The sequence below is a fragment of the Strongylocentrotus purpuratus genome, unplaced genomic scaffold, assembly GCF_000002235.5.
Source record: "Strongylocentrotus purpuratus isolate Spur 01 unplaced genomic scaffold, Spur_5.0 spur5_scaffold_6, whole genome shotgun sequence".
Taxonomy (NCBI): domain Eukaryota; kingdom Metazoa; phylum Echinodermata; class Echinoidea; order Camarodonta; family Strongylocentrotidae; genus Strongylocentrotus; species Strongylocentrotus purpuratus.
This window is the reverse complement of record NW_022145612.1, coordinates 23,955,485-23,977,770: the sequence shown is the minus strand read 5'-3', so window position 1 is coordinate 23,977,770 and position 22,286 is coordinate 23,955,485. Positions and strand designations below refer to the sequence as shown.

At 35.0% G+C, this 22,286-nt stretch overlaps 1 protein-coding gene across 1 annotated transcript; it reads left to right on the top strand.

The window, feature by feature from the left end:
• Window positions 1–7,023: 7,023 nt before the first annotated feature.
• Window positions 7,024–15,987, top strand: LOC115918286 (UDP-xylose and UDP-N-acetylglucosamine transporter-like). The gene is made up of 10 exons (XM_030972462.1): window positions 7,024–7,163; window positions 8,478–8,591; window positions 9,361–9,463; window positions 9,821–9,870; window positions 10,356–10,437; window positions 10,903–10,969; window positions 11,752–11,861; window positions 13,779–13,854; window positions 14,564–14,636; window positions 15,309–15,987. Exons 1-10 carry the CDS (start codon window positions 7,075–7,077, stop codon window positions 15,565–15,567), a joined length of 1,023 nt encoding a protein of 340 aa, XP_030828322.1. The 5' UTR covers window positions 7,024–7,074; the 3' UTR covers window positions 15,568–15,987.
• The last annotated feature ends 6,299 nt before the right edge of the window (window positions 15,988–22,286 follow it).

Below are 22,286 nucleotides of genomic sequence, written 5' to 3'. Positions count from 1 at the left end.
CGAAACTATACAATAATGTATAGGAATCAAAAGTATTGTACCACAATTGCAAAAATAAACCATAATGGCATTTTCCATTAAAAAAAAGATAATTTAAACTATTGCAACCATCATCATTGGCGCTGCGAGCTAATTACGTTCTTGCTTTTGCGGGGAATTTTAAAACTTGTGATTTTTGCACAGCGAGCACAGCTGCCCGTATACGCATTGGTAACTCGTGCGGTCCTGCATGTGCGTTGGGCTAAGCTGCTCGCTGTGATTTGATATTAATCAGTAGATTCTAAGGTAAATTTCGAATTTTCGTCTTGGGCAGGGCGGGCTACTCTGCTCTGCCTATTTCGTAATTTTTTGTGTATATTTTTCTTGTGTTTCGTGTGAGTGTCTCGAGCCGGGCTGTAATTCTAGCCCGGTTTAAGGCATTTCTGCTGTGTTTTTGGCCGATCGTCTGCCCTCGTCAACTCCGAGTGTAGTTCCGGCGCGGCTGTGCCAGGACTTTTCCACTGGGGAAAAGATTAAATATCTTACAAAGATTATCTTAAAGATTAAATATCTTTAAGATTAAATATCTTACAAAAAACTTGTTTGGGTTCAAAGTCACAGGGAACAGATAATCATCTGTTTATTTCAAGACTCTTTATCCAAAGAATAGTTAATCGACGACGAAGTGAATGACGAAGTATTATAACGAAACACCTTCAAGAAGATTTGTAAGTTACTCGAAGCCCCTAATTTTATTTCAAAGCATTATCAAAAGCATATTTAATTTATCCCATCGATGTTTCATTTTTCGAGATAACCTGCCGTCATTTTCTTACTCCAGTGAATTCGCCATTAACGTTAGATACATTCGTTGAACTTTCGTTGTCCCCTATACATTGAACTTCAATGTTCATCATAAAAAAACATACTGGTATCAATTATATTTATTTTATTTTATTACCGTTGATTATTATAAAAGATCAGAGTTTATGATTTGAACATACAAAAAGAAGTCTTTATAAACACAGTTCAAGCACCGCTCCCATTTCCTGACGTCCCCGACCCCCCCCCCCCCCTAAGAAAAAAAATCAAAACACATCGCGTGGCAAAATTATGTAGAAAATTACTGCAAGATTAAGCCTCCAAGTCCCCGAAGCTAACACCCACCCAAATAGTTATTGGGGAAAAGAAAATTCTCTTTAGAACCGCTTTTGAACATCGATACCAGTATATCTTCTGCGGCGTCTCATTGACTATACTGTACTTCCATTATGAATGAAATATTTTGCAATACGGGTTAAAAGTTCAATATTTTGATATATTATTATAAAATAATTCCCCTCATTAAAAGGTCACAGGAAGTGATGGAGCATTGATGTCTCTGAAGACTATTTCAGGAAAGAGAGGGAAAACAAAGAATTTTAAAATGAAAGAAATTAGTAAAGTTCATGCATTCATTTTTCTTTTTTTTCCCCTTCCTTTCTTCTTCTGTTTTTCACTCTTTTGTTCTTCTTCTTTTTACTCTTCTTTGATTTGTTTTATTCTATGAAGAGACTACGTGTCACTCGGGGGCCTTTATGCAAAGCACTGTAATATACTTTAAACCCGCCACTACATTAATCAAAAGTACGGATACGATTATTATAGTAGCCTATACTGGTATTCTTGTATTTTGGCCTTATCATATACTGGACTGTTTTAATTTTGTTAGTAATGTATATTATACACACGCACAAACTTACGATAATGCTGAAAAGTGTGTGCCCGGTAAAATGTAAGAGATACAAAATATATACCAGAGGAATTTAAGGAAAACAAAATAAGGTAAGCTAGGGTAGAAAATGCAGCGGTTTGTGCCTTCATAAAAACAACATTGATTAATGTACTGAAAATAGTGGAATTATTATTATTATTTTTTTATATAAGATATTTACATAAACATATATTCGTCAAGGATTATCATCCCCCGGCCGCGCATATTTTTTTTTACACAACTGTTTAGCCATTTTCGCGAAAAAATTCAAAGAAGTGCTCTGGTGATAGTCGTCAGCGTACTATAATTATGTGCAAGCACGTACACCCAGGGAAGGGGATAGGTGATAGAAAGGGGAAAACAAGGATATTTGAGAGGATGGAGAAGGAAAAACAGGGAAATACATAAGGAAAGAGAAGAGGATAAGTCAAAGGAAGAACATAGAAATACATAATTGAAGAGCTAAGAGGATCATAGATCTAGACTAAGGAAAAACAGGGAAATACATAAAGAAGGAGAAAAGGAATCTATCATGCAGATTAAAACAAAGAAATAGATGACGAAGGAAAAAGGATAGATTGAAGGAGAAACAAAGAAATACATAAAACAAAAGAGAAGAGGATAGATTGAAGGAGAACTCAGAAATACATAATGAAAGAGAAGAGAGGATATATTTAACCCGCATAACGAGTATGTACACATGCATGTACAGCTCCAGCAATCCAACAAAACACTTCTTCTTCTTGTTGATTTGTTTTTGTTTGGCAATCAGTCACAGTTGACTATTTTTGCCACACACTATTTTATGAATTATTTATATATATATACGTATGTACAATTTCATGTCATAAATGACTATTTTTAGGATTCTTTCTCTTTCTAAGGGTAATGCTATAGACTCTGTCTCTAGTCGTTTGCACAGTATATTTGACTGAAGTGGCTAAACAGTTGTGTAAAAAAAATATGCACCCCCCGGCCGGTCCCCCCCCCCCCCCCACTCAGTGTTATTTAGGGTACGCATATGCGTGTTCCCTCCTTTTGAAAACACCCCCTAAGTCCGGTGTGTTAAGTCAATTTTGTGTATATTGTACGAGCCGGACTTTGGTGCGTGAAAAGTACCCTTTTACCGGACATTTTGGTAACACGCATGCGGTCATTCCGACCCCGGAGTGGGGGGGGGGGGGGGGGGGAGGAGGAATCATCCCTCACTATACAGGAACTTTGTATCATTTATCAAATCGGCAAATCTTTGGTTAAAGGTCCTGTAGAAATCCTCTAAAGACATCTCGAGTTATGTTCCTCATGCATGTACATTGTAGTAGGACATTATCTAAACTTATCTAATGGCCAACTTTAACTAATATCATCTTCTTCCTTTTTTATGTGTCATGTGTAATGTATTGTAAGTAAAATTGTATTTAAGTATCTTATGTAGCTCGATCATTGTAAGCGCCTTGAGCACCCTCTGGGTGGATATGTCGCGCTATAAAAATGTCTTTATTATTATTATTATTATTATGCCTTTTCGACATTCACGTTCTTTGCCCTTGATTCGCAAGGTTTCATCTCCTGGGAGAAGAGGTAAAAGAGAAAACAGCATACAAAAATGAATAAAAAATAAAAAGATCAACAAAAGTTTACACATAAAACAGATGAATGCGTCATGCACGTTACCCGTTGTGCACAAGATTATCATTTCGGAGTCACATCAAATTTTTATATTGTTTTACAATCTCACAACACACTGTCATGGCGCATAGACCGTGCCAGTCGCTGACGCTATCCTGACGCAAATGACGCGAATATCTTTGTAACGGGAATTAGAATCATAAGACAGGCACATGCCGCGTCAACATATCGTCGAAAGTAAATCTTTTCTATATAAATCTCATATTTGTCTATTTCATTATCTCCTTTATCTTCCTCATAATCATCACGAACTTACGTTATCTTTATCATATTCAATCACTTGAGTAACCCGAGCGTTATTTTAAGAAATCGATAATATTTTATTAACAGATTTGTAGATGTGTATATGTGTATATTAGATTTCCTTCCCATTTTCGAAATCATGAAATCGTATGGAAACGACACCCTCAAAAAAGCTACATGCGGATACAATATAGGTCACACTAATTGTTTCATTTGTCTATATCGACATTTATTATGTTTGCGGATTTCGTTATGTGACTGAATGTTAATTTATTGGAAGCAAATTGCTTGGGATAGGGAGACGGTTAAAATTACATCCGCGGCAATCGAGACAAAATAACGACAACAACAAAGCAAAAAACAAATTGATAAACAAGCTTAATCAGACAAACAAACAAACAAAATAACCCAAATGTGTACTTATGGAATTCTAAGAATTATTGTAATTACTAAGTTATTATAGAGTTTCTTAAATTCTTCGGCGGTATGTTCATGCCATTCCTCTAATCTTTACGGCCATAATGCTCTCATCAGTCTTCCGCGATTGTTATGGAAAATTTAATAGATTTCAACATTACTCCGACTCTGTTAATCAGTGGCACGGATAAAATACAACAGTTAAATATGATCAGCATACCTAATTTAAAGTAGAAAAAAGAAGCAATTTTTCTTATAAGTGAAATGGAAAACACCAGGCTTTGTCTGGAGAAAAATCTATATAATTATGCTTCTATTTTTCGACGTTTTAGAAAGGTACATTATCTGATTTGAACAAAATAAGTAGATTATGATATTGAAAATGGAAAATTGACAAAAATATATACATATACAATTATGATTTGCCTTTCCCAAAGTGAACATACAGACAAGTAAAGCGTGCATGGGACATCGATTTTTCTTGGTACTGGGGAATCAAGGGCAGGGGCGAAGGCATGGGGGGCATAGCCCCTCGTTTTTTTTTTTTAACTTTCCGGTATTATACCTTTGCGTCCTAATTGGGTGTCAGGGAATGTATGAGTAAACGGGCATCTAAAAGTGCAGTGAACCTTGTTACAGTTTATTTTTCTATTGTTTCAATTGTTTTTGTTTTTCTTTGTTTTTGTTATTTTGGGATTCGCCACTGGGTGATAGAAGAGAATGAACTCAAGATGTGACTGTATCATCAAAATAATCGTCTTCAACATTGCCTTATAAAAGTTCAGTTTTGTTCTGAATGTTATCGCGAGGAGACTTTTATCAGGGTAATTACGGTGAAAGTTATAATCAAATTGCGAAGACAATTTTTGAGGAAAAGATAAGAAATGAGGAATTTATCGATGCGATTATAGATTGTCAAGTTGACAAAATGTCACAGTTGACATAGTAAACAAATTACAACAGTTAAAATACATACATAATAATATGAATAATTAAATATAATTATATTTTTCAAAAAACAAATGAGTTGACAAATCATTTCAAAATCGAAAATGCAGGAGATTGCAATCTCTTTCTAGAGCTTAAACACGAGGGCAGCCTCATGAAAGGAAAATTATGGGCTACTTAACTGATGAGGTGTATACATTATAACATAAGTGTATGTTCTTTTCAGTTGGTGTAATTTTACTTACAGTATGTGATCTGGTTGAAAAAAACCTTTTTACTATTCCGATAAAGAACGCAGGAATAAAAAGGACATTAAACGTAGTGAAAATACTAATTAAATTTGTTATACATTATCTTTTTATTTCCAGACCAGCGAACATTGACTTCCACCTCTGAAGACATCGAGGAGGAGGAGGATAAGGAGGAGGAGGATAAGAAGGAACAGGTAAGTAAATTAGAAAATTAATTGAAATAAAAAAGATTTGTTTTTCTTTTAGTCCCCCGTAGGCGTAGCGATGAATCTGTGTCAACGGAATAGAGTTCAACTTGTTAAGTATTAACTTATTACATAATACATTAACGCTTAGTACATGTATAATGTAACAGGGCATTTTTACTGTCAAGTTAACACAAGGTAATTTTTGTTCTCTCATGTTTTTTGCTAGTGCTATAGTGCAAACGTATGATTGAATTTGTAGATTTAACACAATCGAATTACACGCACAGAATAGACTGTCATTAACACGTGTGTCTTTTACTTACAAAAATTAACAAGGGCCTTCTTTTCTGGCAAAATTTCAACGATGGGAATTATTTTTGATCTATATATTTTGGAGTTTCATATAAAGTTCTGCTTCTGTTTGTTTACATGTACATGAGCCCACCACAAGAGGGCTGTCGGTATCATTTTTGACAGACGTCGGTGGCCGTGCTACGTTTGCCTTTTTTGTACCGGTAAGCGTGATATCACACTTTTAATTGCTGTAGAGTCTATAGGCCTAATCTAATTCATATCATAAATTAACATTATAATGGCATATAGAACATGATTTATGTGGGCTTCTCGTAAAATAAAACACTTCATTGAATAACTTGCGTGTAAATTCTAAGTCTACTCTAGAATCTAGTCCTAACCCCATCCCAGGGAGCTTCGCCGCCACGCCTTCGGGGGCAGAGCTCACTGGATAGTGGAGGTATGGGAGGTGGAGTCCCCCATAGACATTACACGCGATGAAATCGTACGATGAAATCGTACGAAGTGATCGAGCAGTGGCTTATTTCACGAGAATAGTAGATGTATAGTATTAATATTATTATAATATAGATCTAGTATAGTAGATGTCACAGAGCTGAGTCTGTAATGTAAGGTTTCATCAGACATGCTGACAGAAGCTTGGAAGGAGACCATTGAAACAAGAGAATTAACAGAACTCGGCTCAAGACCTGGCATGAACATGATAATCGATATAAAGTCTATAAAGTAAAGAGGCCTTTTTTATATTACTCAATCCACAACAAAGTTTCGCCAAAAAATCCAGTCTTTCCGGTGGCCTGCCATGGTTATGACATGTAAACATGATGTGGGCCTAGGGTCTACAGCTACCCTAACTCCAGGAAGCTCCAACGCCGGAGTCTGAAACAAAAAACGTTGTGGCAACATTTTTCCCTAAGTGTGTAACGGTAGTAATTACAGATTCTGACTTACAGTGTTTTTGACAATTCCCGCACTTAATGTCGTTGCACACTAACTTTAACCCTTTTAAGTTATATTTAATATAAACCTTTGCCTACAGGAACTGGGTGCCTACTGTATTAAGCCTATGGGGATGGATGAATTCAGTAGTCAAAGGGTTAAGATCGATCTATTGGAATGTCATCTAAGCGCCATTAGCACCAAAAAGGTGGACCTGTGCGCTATACAAGTAGCCACTATTATTATTATTATACAATTTCTATTTTGTAATAATCTCTCCTCTTTAATTATTTGCAGAGCTGTGTATCTGGACTGGATTCTTGATTTGGGATTGAAACCTGTTGCAGCAGACATGGCATACAGTATGTATGTCTATATGGCCATGGCCATGGTGTTCATAGGATGTGCTGCTAATGTCTTCTTCTTAGAGCTTATAGTGAGGTGAGTAAAAGTCATCTTCAACTTTTTGTTTTCCTTGGAAGAGTTTATAAGTGATTTATTTTAAGAAAATGATTATGTATTTTTACTCCAATCGAAAGTTAGGAAGAAGTAAAGTGTCACATCAGGAATGATACCTTAACTAAAAGGTGTGATGGGCATATATAGGATAAGAATTGAATTTCAATAGCTGGTATTTCATTTCACAAGCATTTACATAATGGTTGTATTTCTGTTAGTTTATTTTGGATTCTTGATTTTGTTTTCTTCTAACATATTTGTAATGAGGAAGGAGTCAAGAATACAATTACATGTTTTTATATTGAATTCAAAATGGTTTGACCCATGTTGTTGCTGCTTTAAGATACTGTCTAACTTATAAAAACTATATATTGAAAATCTGTCCAAAAGGTTTGAGAAGGAAGAGTTTTTATCAACATAACATTTTTTTTTCTACATTGTTCATTTTTATGGATATTTTCAAGGATACTTTTTCTTTCATTCTTTGACAAGTGATACACTTCAGCTATTTTCACACCCATTTCAAAATATTTTTAGTACCATTAATCAAAATGCCATTGAATTAAATGAGCAGTATTTAGAAGATGACAGTACATTCAAGATACCTTTGAATTAAATATCCTGCTTATAGGAAACAAATTTAAGATTATGTCAGAACAAGTATATATATTATTGAAAATAATATCGCTAGTGATATCCATTTGTCTCGCAATGTATGGTACACAAGGGATCAAAAGATCACAACTTTTCGTGCTCCGCTGCCAGGCGAGCCGAGTCAACGGCCCCGTTGACTGGTTGAGCACCTGTGTGCTTCGGCCAATAGGCCTCGTCCGTTATTGTTCTAATTATTGATTGAATTATTTACCGCCGGTCTACCCGTAGAGTATAAAACACGCTTGCTTACAATATATTTTATCACCTGACGAAGTGTTGCAGCGGCGCATGAAACGTCATGATCTTTTGATCCCTTTTTGACCATACATTGCAAGACAAACGAATATCTCTAGCGATATTATTTTCGATACTATAGCCGCAATGAGTAATATATTTAGCATTAAGTATACATTTTCTTTTTAAATTTCTGCAAATTTAGATTGTATTTGTCATTGTTTACCATTACCATTACTGGGAAATCCAACAATTCTTGTAAGGTCTATTGCACTACTTGTATCACAATGGGATGCAGAATAAAACACAGGTACGGGACTTCTAATTTCACATTTCCTATTTCATTCTGCCCTAGCTGCCCTCCTCTCCTTTTCTGATTTGTAGTATCACTCTTTGATCTTTTAACAGTGAATTCCCAGGGAGCGGCAACATCATTACTTTTGCTCAGTTTCTTCTGATTGCTGTGGAAGGATTTGTGTTCACCACAAAATTTGGCACAAAGAGACCCATTATACCTATCAAGTAAGTACACTGACCTATGCTTAGTGGGATTTTCCATAGATCAATATTGGTACAATTTGGATGCAATAATTATATGATATTGGATGGCTTTGGGTGTGATACAAGAATATATTGCTTGAGCTATGACAATATTAAACAAGTCGAAGATGAGTCCAATATTGTCATAGCAAGAGCAATATCTTCTTGTATCACATGAAAACAAAGCCATATAATATTATTGATATGATCTATATCAAGCTGACTGCCGAAATAACAAAATTTGACTTACCTCGGATAATATGGCTTTGTTTTTGTGCAATATTGATATTTTAAGTTCCAGGATGACTGAGCAATATGAAAACAATATTGATCAGTCATCCGGGTACTGCGCTAAAGATATTGAATACACTGATTTATTGTACCATTGTAGCCTAAATATCGACTCAAGCTTCCTTGCTTATGATAGTTGGCCTCTGCATTTATCTTGATTATTTTTACTTACCTCCATACTTTCAAGCTTTCAATTATGTATTTTTTTTTTATACTTTATTTTGTGTGTATTAAGTTGTCACTCTTGATGTAAATCAATTATATTATATACTATTATTGTTATTTGAATGTTTTATATTTGATTTATCAATAAATGCAGAAACATCTGCTAACAAAAAAAAACAAAAAAAATACAGATAATAATTAATTTTATTGAGATTATTTAAGGATGACTCCATCCAATCAACATCTTTGTAACATTTCTCAAAGATATTTTGGTTAATTTGTATTTTCAATGCAGGAACTACTTCATAATGGTGGCATTTTTTTTTACACTAAGCGTAATCAACAACTACGCACTCAACTTTAAAATATCTGTTCCTCTACATACTATCTTCAGAAGTGTAAGTATGTGGAGATTCCACTTGAACTTCATGAAACATCTTTTTATTTATATAAAAGCGCTACCATAATTATTGTTGCTAACTAAATCAGGTGAAAAGTTTTCCTTTTGATGGATTTTAGTAGCAGGAACATGTTCAGATTTTTGGTAGAAAACAAAGTAGTAATGTTTACAAAATAGATTCCCCTCAAATATTTTTATTTGCATGTATGCATAGTTTTAAAAAAGCAGTATGAGACCAAGTGTATGAGATACAAGCTTAGTTCAAGTTTACTTTTATTTTCATAAAATGAAATTTATTGCCCTTTGATATGTCCACTGGAAACCTCTCTTTTTCCATTGCTTTGTCATTTTACAGGGATCTCTTATAGCAAACATGATTCTTGGCATTTATATCTTACACAAACGGTGAGTAGCTGATTTCTTCAACTCTGGTGTCTTTTTTAAACGATTGTGACCACAATATCTATTTGATAAAAGAGTCAATAACTGCAACCAGTATGAATATATATGACATTATTTGTACAGTAAATGTTTACAGTGCATGGTTGTTGTATGAAGGTTGACTGCTTTTGCCATGGCAAGAAGTGAACAACTGCTGAAGAAAATGAAACCAAACTGCTGTACCCTGTGTTAGCACTTGGATGAGATGACTTTGTGTATGTTGACAGTTAGTATTTCTTTTTTCCAACTTGATTTCAGAATGAGATATTTTGATATCAAATCTTGTAAATATGTTTCATGTGTAGTCAGCTCAAAAAAGTAAATGCCTTTATCAATCTGAATTGATTCTATAACTATGTTATATTCTTTTCACTAATGAAGTAATGATTTTTCTGTGTAAGGTGATTTTATCCTTTTTTCCCCTTTAATTTCTTCATGAATTCCTTAAGGTATGCTCCTTCCAAGTATGCAGCTATATGCATGATATCGTCAGGAATCTTTCTGTGTACCCTAATGTCAGCCAAAAACGTGGTATGTAGAAATATTATTTATCTAATATTCAAGCAACTCATGTTCAAGTAATTTATCATTTATTGTTAAATGGAATGTTCAAATTTGGATGCACATGTATGTAGTAAAGGAATCGAAGGAGGACGATTTCAGCTGTATTAACATCACTATCACCCTCCTGGGTCCTGTTTCATAAAACTTGTCATCAGTAACAAGTTACAATAACTGTTATAAGCTACTGAAATCATGCCATTTGATTAGCTGAGAGCAAATTTGTCATTGAAATTTAGCATTTGTTATTGATGACAAGTTTTATGAAACGGGGCCCTGGCCTCCCCTTGTATTATAAAAGGTGAAGGAGCAAAATAATAGTGGATTGTAATAGCAGAAATACCAGGTCAAAATCTCACACGGAGTTGAGGAAGAATACTGCTATTTCATTGATCATGTGATATTGATATGATTTTAATATTTTGAAAAATGCAGGGTGGCGAAGATCAACCAAAGACAGAAGGATTTGAATCTACATCAGATTTCATGCTATGGGTTATAGGTAAGATGACTAATCTCCTCTCTGCTTCTCTCTCTCTCTCTACCTCCACCTCCCTCTCGCTTTCTTGTCTCTCTCTCTCTCTCTCTCTCTCTGTGTCTCTCTCTTTTTGTCTGTCCATTGTTTTTAATTGTTGGTACATTCCCAAGAAAAGCTGTTCATATTTGGAGTTTGGAGCAAAAAGGAAAATGATTAAGTGACAGTATTATTGCTTTGATCAAGATATCACTAAGTATCTCTCAACATGTATATGCATTGTGATCAAAATAAAAAGTACTGATAGTTGTGAGGCATTTATGTCGAGAAAGCTCTGTGTATGAGTTAGATCAGTATGGCAGTGTGATATTGCATATTGTCATTGATTCGGAGTGCATTGACATTCTTTTTTCACATATATTCTCACGACAGAGCAAACATCTAATATGTGAGCATGAAGATGTAAAGTAAACTGATTAGGCTGGGGAGAGGTTAGATGACGCAGCAAAAAGCCCAGACAGGGTCCTTTGTGTGTGACTGTAGATGCGAAGGTCGAGGGTTCGAATCCTGGCACGGCACTAATATCCTTTGGAAAGATATTTACCTGCACTTGCTACTCTCCAACCAGGTGTTAAATGGGTACCCGGTAGGATGCGAACGTTCATGTGGTTGGACGAGCAAGTGTGCGCTTGTAAAATGGCGACTGGCTGGAATGCTCCCCAGGGAGTGGAAAATGTGCACACATTGTGTGCGGGTAAGCCTGAGATTTTAGAGAGTTAATAATGTATTTATCTAATTTTCCTCATCAGGTCTTAGTATGTTGACCTTCGCTCTCGTACTGTCTGCTCGAATGGGAATCTTTCAAGAGATTCTTTACAAGGAACACGGCAAACATCCCAGAGAAGCTCTCTTCTATTCTGTAAGTAATCATGTATATCGAGGGGTCACTGACACAAAGATGTTACTCCATTTTGGCCATTTTGAGAAAAAGTGGTTTATGTGTCACTGAGCATTTGGGCCTTAAGGATTTAAGTCTGTGTTTCACTAGCCATTGACTTCAATGGGGTGTTGGGTGGAGTTAAGTCTTTGTGTTTCCTGGAAAGCCCACATTTTTCTGAACATTTTGATAGCAAATACTCATTTTGGCAAAATATGGAGTTATGTCTTTGTGTCACTGAACCCTCAATATGGCACTTGAAAGTTTGTACTTTGAATTCATAGCTTAAAATACACACAATGAAAGTAAACAAATGTTGAGTGTTGCAGGTATATATAGGTTAGGAAGAGATAGGATGATAACAAGAACATTTTATTTGAGAGTCAAGATTCATGTATTTTACAAAAGTTGGTCCCTGCTTGAGAGTGTTATTTAAATGCAAACATAATATGTTGAAGAGAATATTTTGCTTCAACATATTTCCAGCCAGTGTTTATTGGGCTTGTTATTCATCATGTTAAAAATTCAGCATCATTTTGCATGTTGTGCAATGTAATATTGTTTGGTTGAACACTATCAAGCACCATTTAACTTCAAGCATCATTTAACTTCAAGTACCATTCTACATCAAGAGCTCAAGAATTTTTTTATTTTCCATATATATTTTTACAAATCCTTCTCTGAAATGAATATATCACTTAATCTTTCTTTATATCGTACATGATCACAATAAATTGTTGAAACTTTCAGATATTAAGCCCCTCAGTTTGCTTTCATAATGTCCTTACTATATATATATATATATATATATATATATATATATAAAAAGGTGATGTAAATGGGTACCTGGCAGGAATTAATTCCTTGAAATGCTAGAGCGCCATAAATGCAGCCATGGTAAGGTCAGGGTAATGACCGGCGAGCGCCGGGAGTGTCAAGTCTGACAGATATTAGCGTTATACAAGAACCCATTATTATTATATAGCCCCTTGTGGTTTATTGTATAGTGACTGGTATCTAGCTAATAATTCCTGTCATGTCAGGTTAATAGTTTGCTTCATGGTATTCTTGCTTCCCATAACATTAGACTTTTAACTTAGAGTATTGACTCTAATTTTGGGGAAATGGTCAACCGTTGTTTGGACTTCAAGGAATTGATGTTATATAGCTGTACTAGGAAATAATAAGCTGTCAAATGAGGTCATCGTCACATCTTGACCCAGTTTAATACATTGGTATCATTAAGACTAAAAAGAACATTATTTTTCCTTCATGAAGTACAAGAAAAGTGCAGACTTGAAGAGGATTAACCTTTGAAATCTTTGAGGAAAAAAAAAAAGTTAGGAATGCCTAAATGTTCTGCAACACATGAAATCATGGTGCCAGTTTTGAACTTTGATTGTTGTGTATTTGTTAATGTACATTTGAGGTGCATAACATATCCCATTATGATTCAATTTCCTTTTGCACTTCTAACTGTTGTGAGCAAGGAGTATGCATCATGTTACAGTTGTATAAAAAGATCACTCAAGGGACACATGTATAGAGAATTCTTTACAGACAGTAGGTCTTCTTGTAAAGGTTCCTTTAAAGCCCCACTGCACTACTTGTAGCTACTGGCTCCCTCTATATAGAAAACAATGCCTAAGCAGTATTCGTTGGTCCCCCATGATCCTCTTTTTTGTTAATTAAGAGCTGAGTTGATGAGATAACCACCTGTCAGTGACCAGCAGAGTGGTCTAATCCCTCCTGGCCAAACTAGTGCAGACGGGCTTTAACACCCAATTTTTGTAATGATGCCTTTATTGACAAATGGTCTTTCTATACAGGTGGTTGCTAAAGCAGGTTTGACTATACATGATTTATAACTCTTGTTTGTATTGTTCTTTGATTCACCAGCATGCTCTGCCTCTGCCTGGGTTTCTTCTCATGGGTAGGGATATCTATCACCATGCTGTAATGTACAGTGCTTCAGGTGAGTTCAACCTCCATACCATGACCACCCCAATACCAATAGAGAGGCCATAATAAAGTCCCAGAATTAGTATTCAGTTATTTCCTGTTTAAAATAAGAATTAATATTAGTATGTTTCATCATTCTATTTGTAATCAAACTAATTCAAATAATTCTTTAGGCATTTGATCATCAATCAATAATTTCTGTTTTGTGGGTTTACATTAGTATTCGCACAGGGAAAGAAGTTTTCAAGCCAAAATACTATTGTTTATAATGATTATGTAAAAATAATAGAAAAATCTAAACATGTTTGCATCACTAAATGAGTTTATAAAACAGTGCTTGTTTTATAAGGTAATGGTTAAGAAGATAATGTGCTGTAACTGATCGGTTTCATTCATGAAATTTTCAATTTAACGACATCCCTATTAAATAAGTTTGGTTGTGGTACACATAAACACTTCACAAGAATTTCTGGGACAGAAAAGTACAGTGGCATTTATCAGGTGATTGCACTTGTTATATTTACCCATATTCATAAGAGGTGTAAAAGCTTGCACATTTGCAGGTAATGCATGTCTTTATATGAGCATCATTTTAAGACTACCCCTACCAGCAGATGTTTAATTACCAATGTCCATTTAACATTGCATTTATAGATTTCCGGTAACCATATTTTGTAATTGTATTTATTTTTGTTCTTATTTCTCTGTGTTTTCATTCCTAGAACCTATTATGATTGGTCTTGGAATTTCTTTACCAAAGATGTGGCTTTATCTATTAGGGAATATGCTGACACAATATCCTTTTTGCTTCAATTAAGGTCACATTGTAATTCGAGGAAAGAGATCATCCTTGGGTTACTAAAGAACAAACCCAGAATGAAACAGTATTACGTCATATACGTAATTATGAAAATATATGTTATAATTTAAGATAGAATGACTGAGAGAGAGAGAGAGAGACAGACAGACATACATAAAGAAAGAGTAAGGGCAATGAAATGACATAGGGAGGAGAAAGAGAAGAGAGAGAGAGAGAGAGAGAGGGAGGAAAATTTGAAGGAGGTAGAGAAAGAGAGATTTAGGATTATGATGAAAGAAAGAGAGAGAGAGAGAGAGAGAGAGCAAGAGAGAGAAAGGAAATCAGAACAATAATGAGGGAGTGACCCAACAAAAGTGTAAAATTTTAAAATGACACAGAAACACTCTCCATCAAGGGAGAGCAAGTGAAAGAATATCAGCTAGGTTTGATTCTCACTGTTGAGGATACAGTAAAATTTATTAATGACACAGATCACATGACCCCAAGTGTACTACCTCAAATTAGACAGACTTTAAAACTAACATGTTTGAAACTGAAATGAAAATGTATTAGCGACTTTTGCTTCTGGATGGATGGAGTTGCAAAGAAAGTAAGGGGAGTGACCCAAGTGTAAACCGCATATTTGCTTCCTTAACCTTTGACCTTACGTATATATGCATTCGTGGTGTGTTCATCCTGACCTCCGAGTGTCCATCCCTCATCACCACGCTGGTCGTCACCCTCCGCAAGTTTGTGAGCCTGGTCGCTTCCATCATCTACTTCCAGAACCCTTTCACCTTGTGGCATTGGTTTGGAACCGGCCTGGTCTTTGGGGGGACGCTTCTCTTCACCGGCGTCCTCCATCAGTTGAAGGATGCCATCTTCGTAGGACCTCCACCTAAGTCACAAGACAAGAAGGCAGAGTGATGGATAAAAGCGAAAGAGAGTGATGGTCGAGCTTCGTGGTTGAGAGTCGGCAGGTCCTGTGGTAAACTTTGTCCATTCCACATACGTTACGTTTGTACTGGTAATTCGAAATATGTAGTACCACTGTTACTGGCATATGTTCTTGGCAATCACTGTCCAGTCCAAATTTATGTAGTTTTAACTTGCTTCATTCTCATGTATGAACCTACATGTTAAAGGGTATTTGATTAAAACATTTTTTTTACACTGGGATTGAGAGTAATCAAGCAATCCGTCTGGTTATTGTGAAGAATTTGCTGAAAATTTTGCTAATTAGATAGTTTGGTAGATAGATAGATAGATTTATATTTTGTAATTTCATAATGCTTTAAGGGGAAGTCCACCCTGAAATTTTAGTTAGTTTTATTTAAAGGCCCACTGCACTACTTGTAGCTACTTGTGCCCTCTATATAACAAACAATGCCTAATCGGTGACCATTGGTCCCCCATGATCCTCTTTTTCTTATGTTAACTGAGAGCCGAGTTGATGAGATAACCACCTGTCCAGTGACCTTGCAGGGCGCTCTAATCCCTCCTGTAAACTATAGCAGATAAGCTTTAAAGCAAGAAAATGAGAGAAACATTTTGTTGAAAGTTTGAGTAAGATATAGTAAAATAAAGTTCTGAATTAGTGAAGTTGGCATTAGTGAAACAAAAACTCTATTAAAACTAACTTAATATCAGGGTGGACTTGCCCATTAATATGTGTGTGGGTTGTGCAGGTTTTGCATGCAATTGAGTCACAACTGAATTTTACTGACACAACGGACCCCATACTTTTTACACTTCTTTGTACTATTAATCTTAAAAACTGACTGCCTGATTATTTGGGAAAATATTTGTTTTTACAACTTTTTTATGTTGATTGGTTACCGGTATTTGGTTTAGATTGTTATAAATCGCATTCTAAATCTTTTGCTTTATTGACTTTAATCTTTGTTGATTCACACTCAGAAAATGATGTAGTATTTGTAGAATGCTGTGGCTCACTTTTTACACTGCAATTCTACATATAAGTTGTGTTACAGAGAAATATATTAATGACAACAGGGAAAATGTGATGGAATTAAAGATATTTCTTGATTCCTTGGGGACAAAATTGTAAGCAATTGTTGTGCATTTCTATCTCCTATACAACTACTTTTTATGCCTCCGCCACCGAAGGTGGTGCCGGAGGCATCATGTTTTCGGGTTGTCCGTCCGTACGTCCGTCCCGTTTGACCGTTATCACAATATCTCAAGAACCATTTAAGATTTAAACTTAAGACTCGGGAATAGTATTTATCACCATAGGAAGACGATCTGATAAGATTTTGGAGTACGTAGGTCAAAGGTCACAGGTCACAGAGGTCAACTTATGAAATTCCTTGTATTGAGTTTGTTAGCGCGATATCTCAAGAACCATTTGAGATTTAAACTTCAAACTTAAGGATAGTATGTATCACCATAGGAAGACGATCTGATTAGATTTTGGAGCACGTATGTCAAAGGTCAAGGGTCACAGAGGTCAACTTATGAAATTCCATACATTGAGATTGTTATCATGATATCTCAAGAACCACTGGAGATTTAAACTTCAAACTTAGTGATAGTGTGTATCACTATAGGAAAACAATCTGATTACATTTTGGAGCACGTAGGTCAAAGGTCAAGGGTCATAGAGGTCAACTTATGAAATTCCATACATTGAGATTGTTATCATGATATCTCAAGAACCACTGGAGATGTAAAAACTTCAAACTTAAGGATAGTATGTATCACCATAGGAAGACGATCTGATTAGATTTTGGAGCACGTAGGTCAAAGGTCAAGGGTCACAGAGGTCAACTTATGAAATTCCATACATTGAGATTGTTATCATAATATTTCAAGAACCACTGGAGATTTAAACTTCAAACTTAATGATAGTGTGTATCACCATAGGAAGACAATCTGATTAGATTTTGGAGCACGTAGGTCAAAGGTCAAGGGTCACAGAGGTCAACTTATGAAATTCCATACATTGAGATCGTTATCGCGATATCTCAAGAACCACTGGAGAATTTTCACTTCAAACTTAATGATAGTATGTATCACCATATCATAATATCTCAAGAACCACTGGAGATTTAAACTTCAAACTTAATGATAGTGTGTATCACCATAGGAAGACAATCTGATTAGATTTTGGAGCACGTAGGTCAAAGGTCAAGGGTCACAGAGGTCAACTTATGAAATTATATACATTGAGATTGTTATCATGATATCTCAAGAACCACTGGAGATTTAAACTCCAAACTTGTTTAAATTGCTCTATGGCGGAGGCATCATTTTCGACTGCACGCAGTCAAAATTCCATCTAGTTATTTATCTGTTCCATTTTACATGCAGTCTGAAGAAAGAAAAAAACAAGTAGGTGCTTTAAACTTTGCTATAGAAAATAAGATAATCAATGTGCTGATATACCTATCATCCAAAGGATGAAATTAGCAATGCAATATAACTTCTTCTCACCAAAAAAAAAGAATATGTAGAAATAAATTACATTTTTGCTCCTCTTGCATAAATCAAGATGACTCTTGTAGCAATTTTCTTTATGAATGTGTATGTGTGTACATCTATTTATAAATGCAGTTTGATTTTGCAGCAACTGCTTATATTAAAAGTATGTGAAAAGGAGATTTAGTAAATTCCCTGTTTATCAATCTTCATTTGATTCCATGTAGCATAACATGGGATTATGTAGAGAACAGAGTAGATAAAATATAGGAGGCATTAAATTAATTGTTTTTTCCTGAAAGATCATATTACATCAAGCATGTACCGTATGAAAGATACGTATTAATCAATATTTTGTGATAAATTACACTGTTTTATTTCAAATCCATAATTCAAATAATGATTCATTATCATGAAGTTTGATTCCTAAATTCTTATCTGATCTTGCAACACTGTACTTAAAACCTTTACAGACAATCATCATTTTGTGAAAGAGAATAGTTGTGTGAATACATTATATGTTAAAGTGCCTTTTGATCTGTAGAATATGTATATAAGTTGATTAGTTATCAATTGTGCTCATATTTTATTATGTTTATAATTTTTTGCAATTCTTTGAAGGCTTGTAATCTTTGCACTTTTGTATCGCTATCAATGTCAGGAGAACTACCTACGTACAATGTAAGAGTGCCAAGCTGTATAGTGATCATGTGACTAGGTATACAAAATGCTACAAATATATTATTGGATGAGGGCATTATGCAAGTGGTAGACTTGGTTTATGTGGCGCTTCTTCAAGTTTGTATTGTTAAGAACAAAGGAATGATCAAAGAATATATTTTAGTTTTTTTCTTTAGAAATGACTTTGAAATTATTAACTGGTTACACATTGTAATACTTTATTGTGTGACAGTAAGAAGGTTGGGCAAGCGGGTTTGCACTACATTGTTTGTACATATGTATAACAAAATTTGCTCTTTAAATAAACAAAAAACAACTGAAGTTTGAATAAACTTATTGAGAAAAGCCAAATCAGCATAAAATTGAATCTCAGGGTGTAATTGGTAGTAAATTATATAGTTAAATATATTGCTTATATGGTAACAAGGTCATTTAAAGTTTCTTTTAGTTTTATTTAAGTCTCAGGGTATAATGGGAAATTAATTATATAGGTAGATGGGTCTATTGCTTATATGGTAACAAGGTTGTTTTAAAAATTCTTTTAGATTTATTTATTTTTTAAACATCAGACGGACATTAAAAAAAAAAAAAAAAATGTTTTTGACATTGTATGGGAGAAGTGTTGTTATGGCCAGTAAACATATGGTTTGCATTATAATATAGTGATACACAAAATGCACTAATGTATCGTCTGTTTGGAGCCAAAAGGGCATTAACTCATATCCTTTAATACAGACTTAATGCCCTTCTGGCTTTGAATAGACAATATTGAGGGTTCAGTGACACAAAGTTGTAACTTCATATTTTGCCAAAATGAGTATTTGATATAAAAATGTGGGCTTTCCAGGAAAAACAAAGACTTAACTCCAACCAACACCCCGTTGAAGTCAATGGCTAGTGAAACATAGACTTAACTCTTTAAGGCCAAGTGCTCAGTGACACGTTTTTTTCTCAAAATTGCCAAAATGGAGTAACGTCTTTATGTCACTGACCCCTCGATATATATAGTTAACTCTTTGAAATTAATTTTATGATATCTTGTGCAACCTCAGAAATTTAACTTTATTGCTGCATGTTACACCACTCAACTCATGAGGCAAAGACTATTAAGACCATCAAGGTTGTGTGGAGAAGTCTTTGAAATGAACATGAATCATCTCTTTTAATCTATCATATTGTTTTATCTCATTAGAAGTGATTTCATTTTCATTTAACAAATAGTTCCAATGGATTCTATCTCGAGTTATCTTAGGCTTATTATGATTAAGGTTAACAATACATTGATGGAATCATGGAAGAAACAAACAGAAATCCATAAAATCAGGCCCAACAAAGACACATTCAAGTGGGTGTTTCACAAAGACTAAGGTCGACTTTAAGTTGGACTTAACTATGGCAGGCTGTTCATGCCACTGTTTGCTCTCGCCATTTATAAATAGTCTCTCAACGGACGTACAAATCATGGTCACAATTAAAATAAGAAAAAGATGATCATGGGGGACCAATGGTCACTGATGAGGTATTGGTTGCTCTAACGAGGGCCCAAGTAGCTATAAATAGTGCAGTGGGGCTTTAAGAAAGAAAGCATTGCTAGCACTAGAAAGACACCACAACTTGTATTAAAAATATTAAAGTCTTTCATAATTTCCTTTGTTTTAATATTTTATAACTGAAACCAGGGATTTTGTATACTTCTGGAACATTAGAAATGGCTTAATAGTATAGGTTTGCTATCCTATTTTTTGATGAAATTTTCTTAGCGTAAACTATAACCTTGTCAAATATTTGATACCTACAATTGTATAATAATTATGATAATAATAATTATCATTTGGTATATTTTGAAATAGGGAATCACGTTTTACAAGTTGTAAAAGGATTTTTGTAGCTTGTTTTCTGTTATGGTACATTGTTAGAATTTCTCTTTCCTTATTTTTTCAATTTTACAATATGTTGGTTAGAAAAATATTCCTAACTTTCAAACAAATATGATTGGACATTCTTTAACTTCTTTCAAACAAATTTGTCCAAATATTTTTTTTCTTGCATTAAAAGCCTTATGTATATTTGGTTAGAATTGGAAATGTTTAATCATGTCAACAGGACATCGATGAAAAACAGCTTTGCTGATTCGATTCTTTCTTTTTTATCTTGTATAAATACGTCAAATAAATAATAAAAATAACTTGAGTGCAATTTAGTCATTATAAACTGATGAGCTCTGTAAATTGAAATGGAATTTCAAGAAATGCACAAAAAAATATCATTCATTTATTGATGCACTCAATCAAATATAATTATCAATCGCTAACTCATCATTTCTTTGATCATGAAATAATTCAGATCATTTTAATTCCAGTATTAAAGTACTTGCAACATGCAATAATCTAATGAATTGATTGTCTCCAATTTTGTTTTTATCTGCATTGTTTGATATTTAATTTATGACCGATAATAATGTGTACATGTGATACAAAAACCTTCTGTACTTTCTATCTGTCTTAAGTCTTAATTTCTCTCTCTCTCTCTCTCTCCCTCTCTTTTATTCATGTCTCCCTTGCCCCGCCCCTTCTCTCTCTCTCTCTCTCTTTTATCTCTCCCTCACTCGCTCTCTCTTTCGCCCTCTGTGTCTCCCCTCTCTCTGTCTCTTTATCTATCTCTCTCTCTCTCTCTCTTTATCTCTCCCTCGCTCGCTCTCTCTTTCTCCCTGTGTCTCCCCCTCTCTCTCTGTTTCTTTATCTCTCTCTCTCTCTCTCTGTTTCTCTCTCTCTCTCTGTTTCTCTCCCTCTCTCTCTCTCTCTCTCCCACCCTCTTACTCTCTATTCAATCCTCCCTCCCTACCAGTAACCAGTTGACTCATCCCCAATCACAACCGTCATTGCCCAGGTCAGCTGTTCAGATAGAATTTCACGTCAGACATTCTTGAAATGCATCGCCCATCGTCACGGCCTTAACTACTTCCCTCCATTCGCCATGTTCGCGTACCTGCACCATCACCGATCAGTATACTGTTTTCCAACCAGTAGCAACTGAAACGCAGATTTTCCCATGCATGGTGATCAAAACCTGAATGAATACCACAAAAGCGAGAATTTACTAGATTTTTATGATATAAATCAGAAGAAAAACAAAATATTTAATTGGCGTTCGTAAGTTTAAACAAACAAACATACGAAGGCTCTCTAAAATATAAACGCGATCCAAGGCCGTATCGATAGTCTTATAATTATGTCCCCTATTGAAATGGGTGAAATGTATGTCCCCTATTGGAATGTGCGAACATTACAATGACATGAAATGATAGTTTCCCTGGAATATACAATAGGGTTTTGAAATTGCCCTTGAGGTAATTTCTCGAAAGTGTTTGCGATCGTGTTCCATCTGTTGGTCTAAAGTTGTTTGATTGGTTGCTAAGGCGTCCAGTCGATGGCATCCAGCATCCACCCCGGCCCCTGGTAGGGTGTGGTTGGGCTAGCTGGTGATGCAGTTTAGCAGATGCTCTCTCACACACGATATGATAA

Coding starts and splice junctions, on each gene's coding strand:
- LOC115918286 (XM_030972462.1), top strand. CDS start 7,075: ATGGCATACAGTATGTATGTCTATATGGCCATGGCCATGGTGTTCATA. Junction 9,464..9,820: donor TACATACTATCTTCAGAAGT/GTAAGTATGTGG, acceptor GTCATTTTACAG/GGATCTCTTATAGCAAACAT. Junction 9,871..10,355: donor ATTTATATCTTACACAAACG/GTGAGTAGCTGA, acceptor GAATTCCTTAAG/GTATGCTCCTTCCAAGTATG.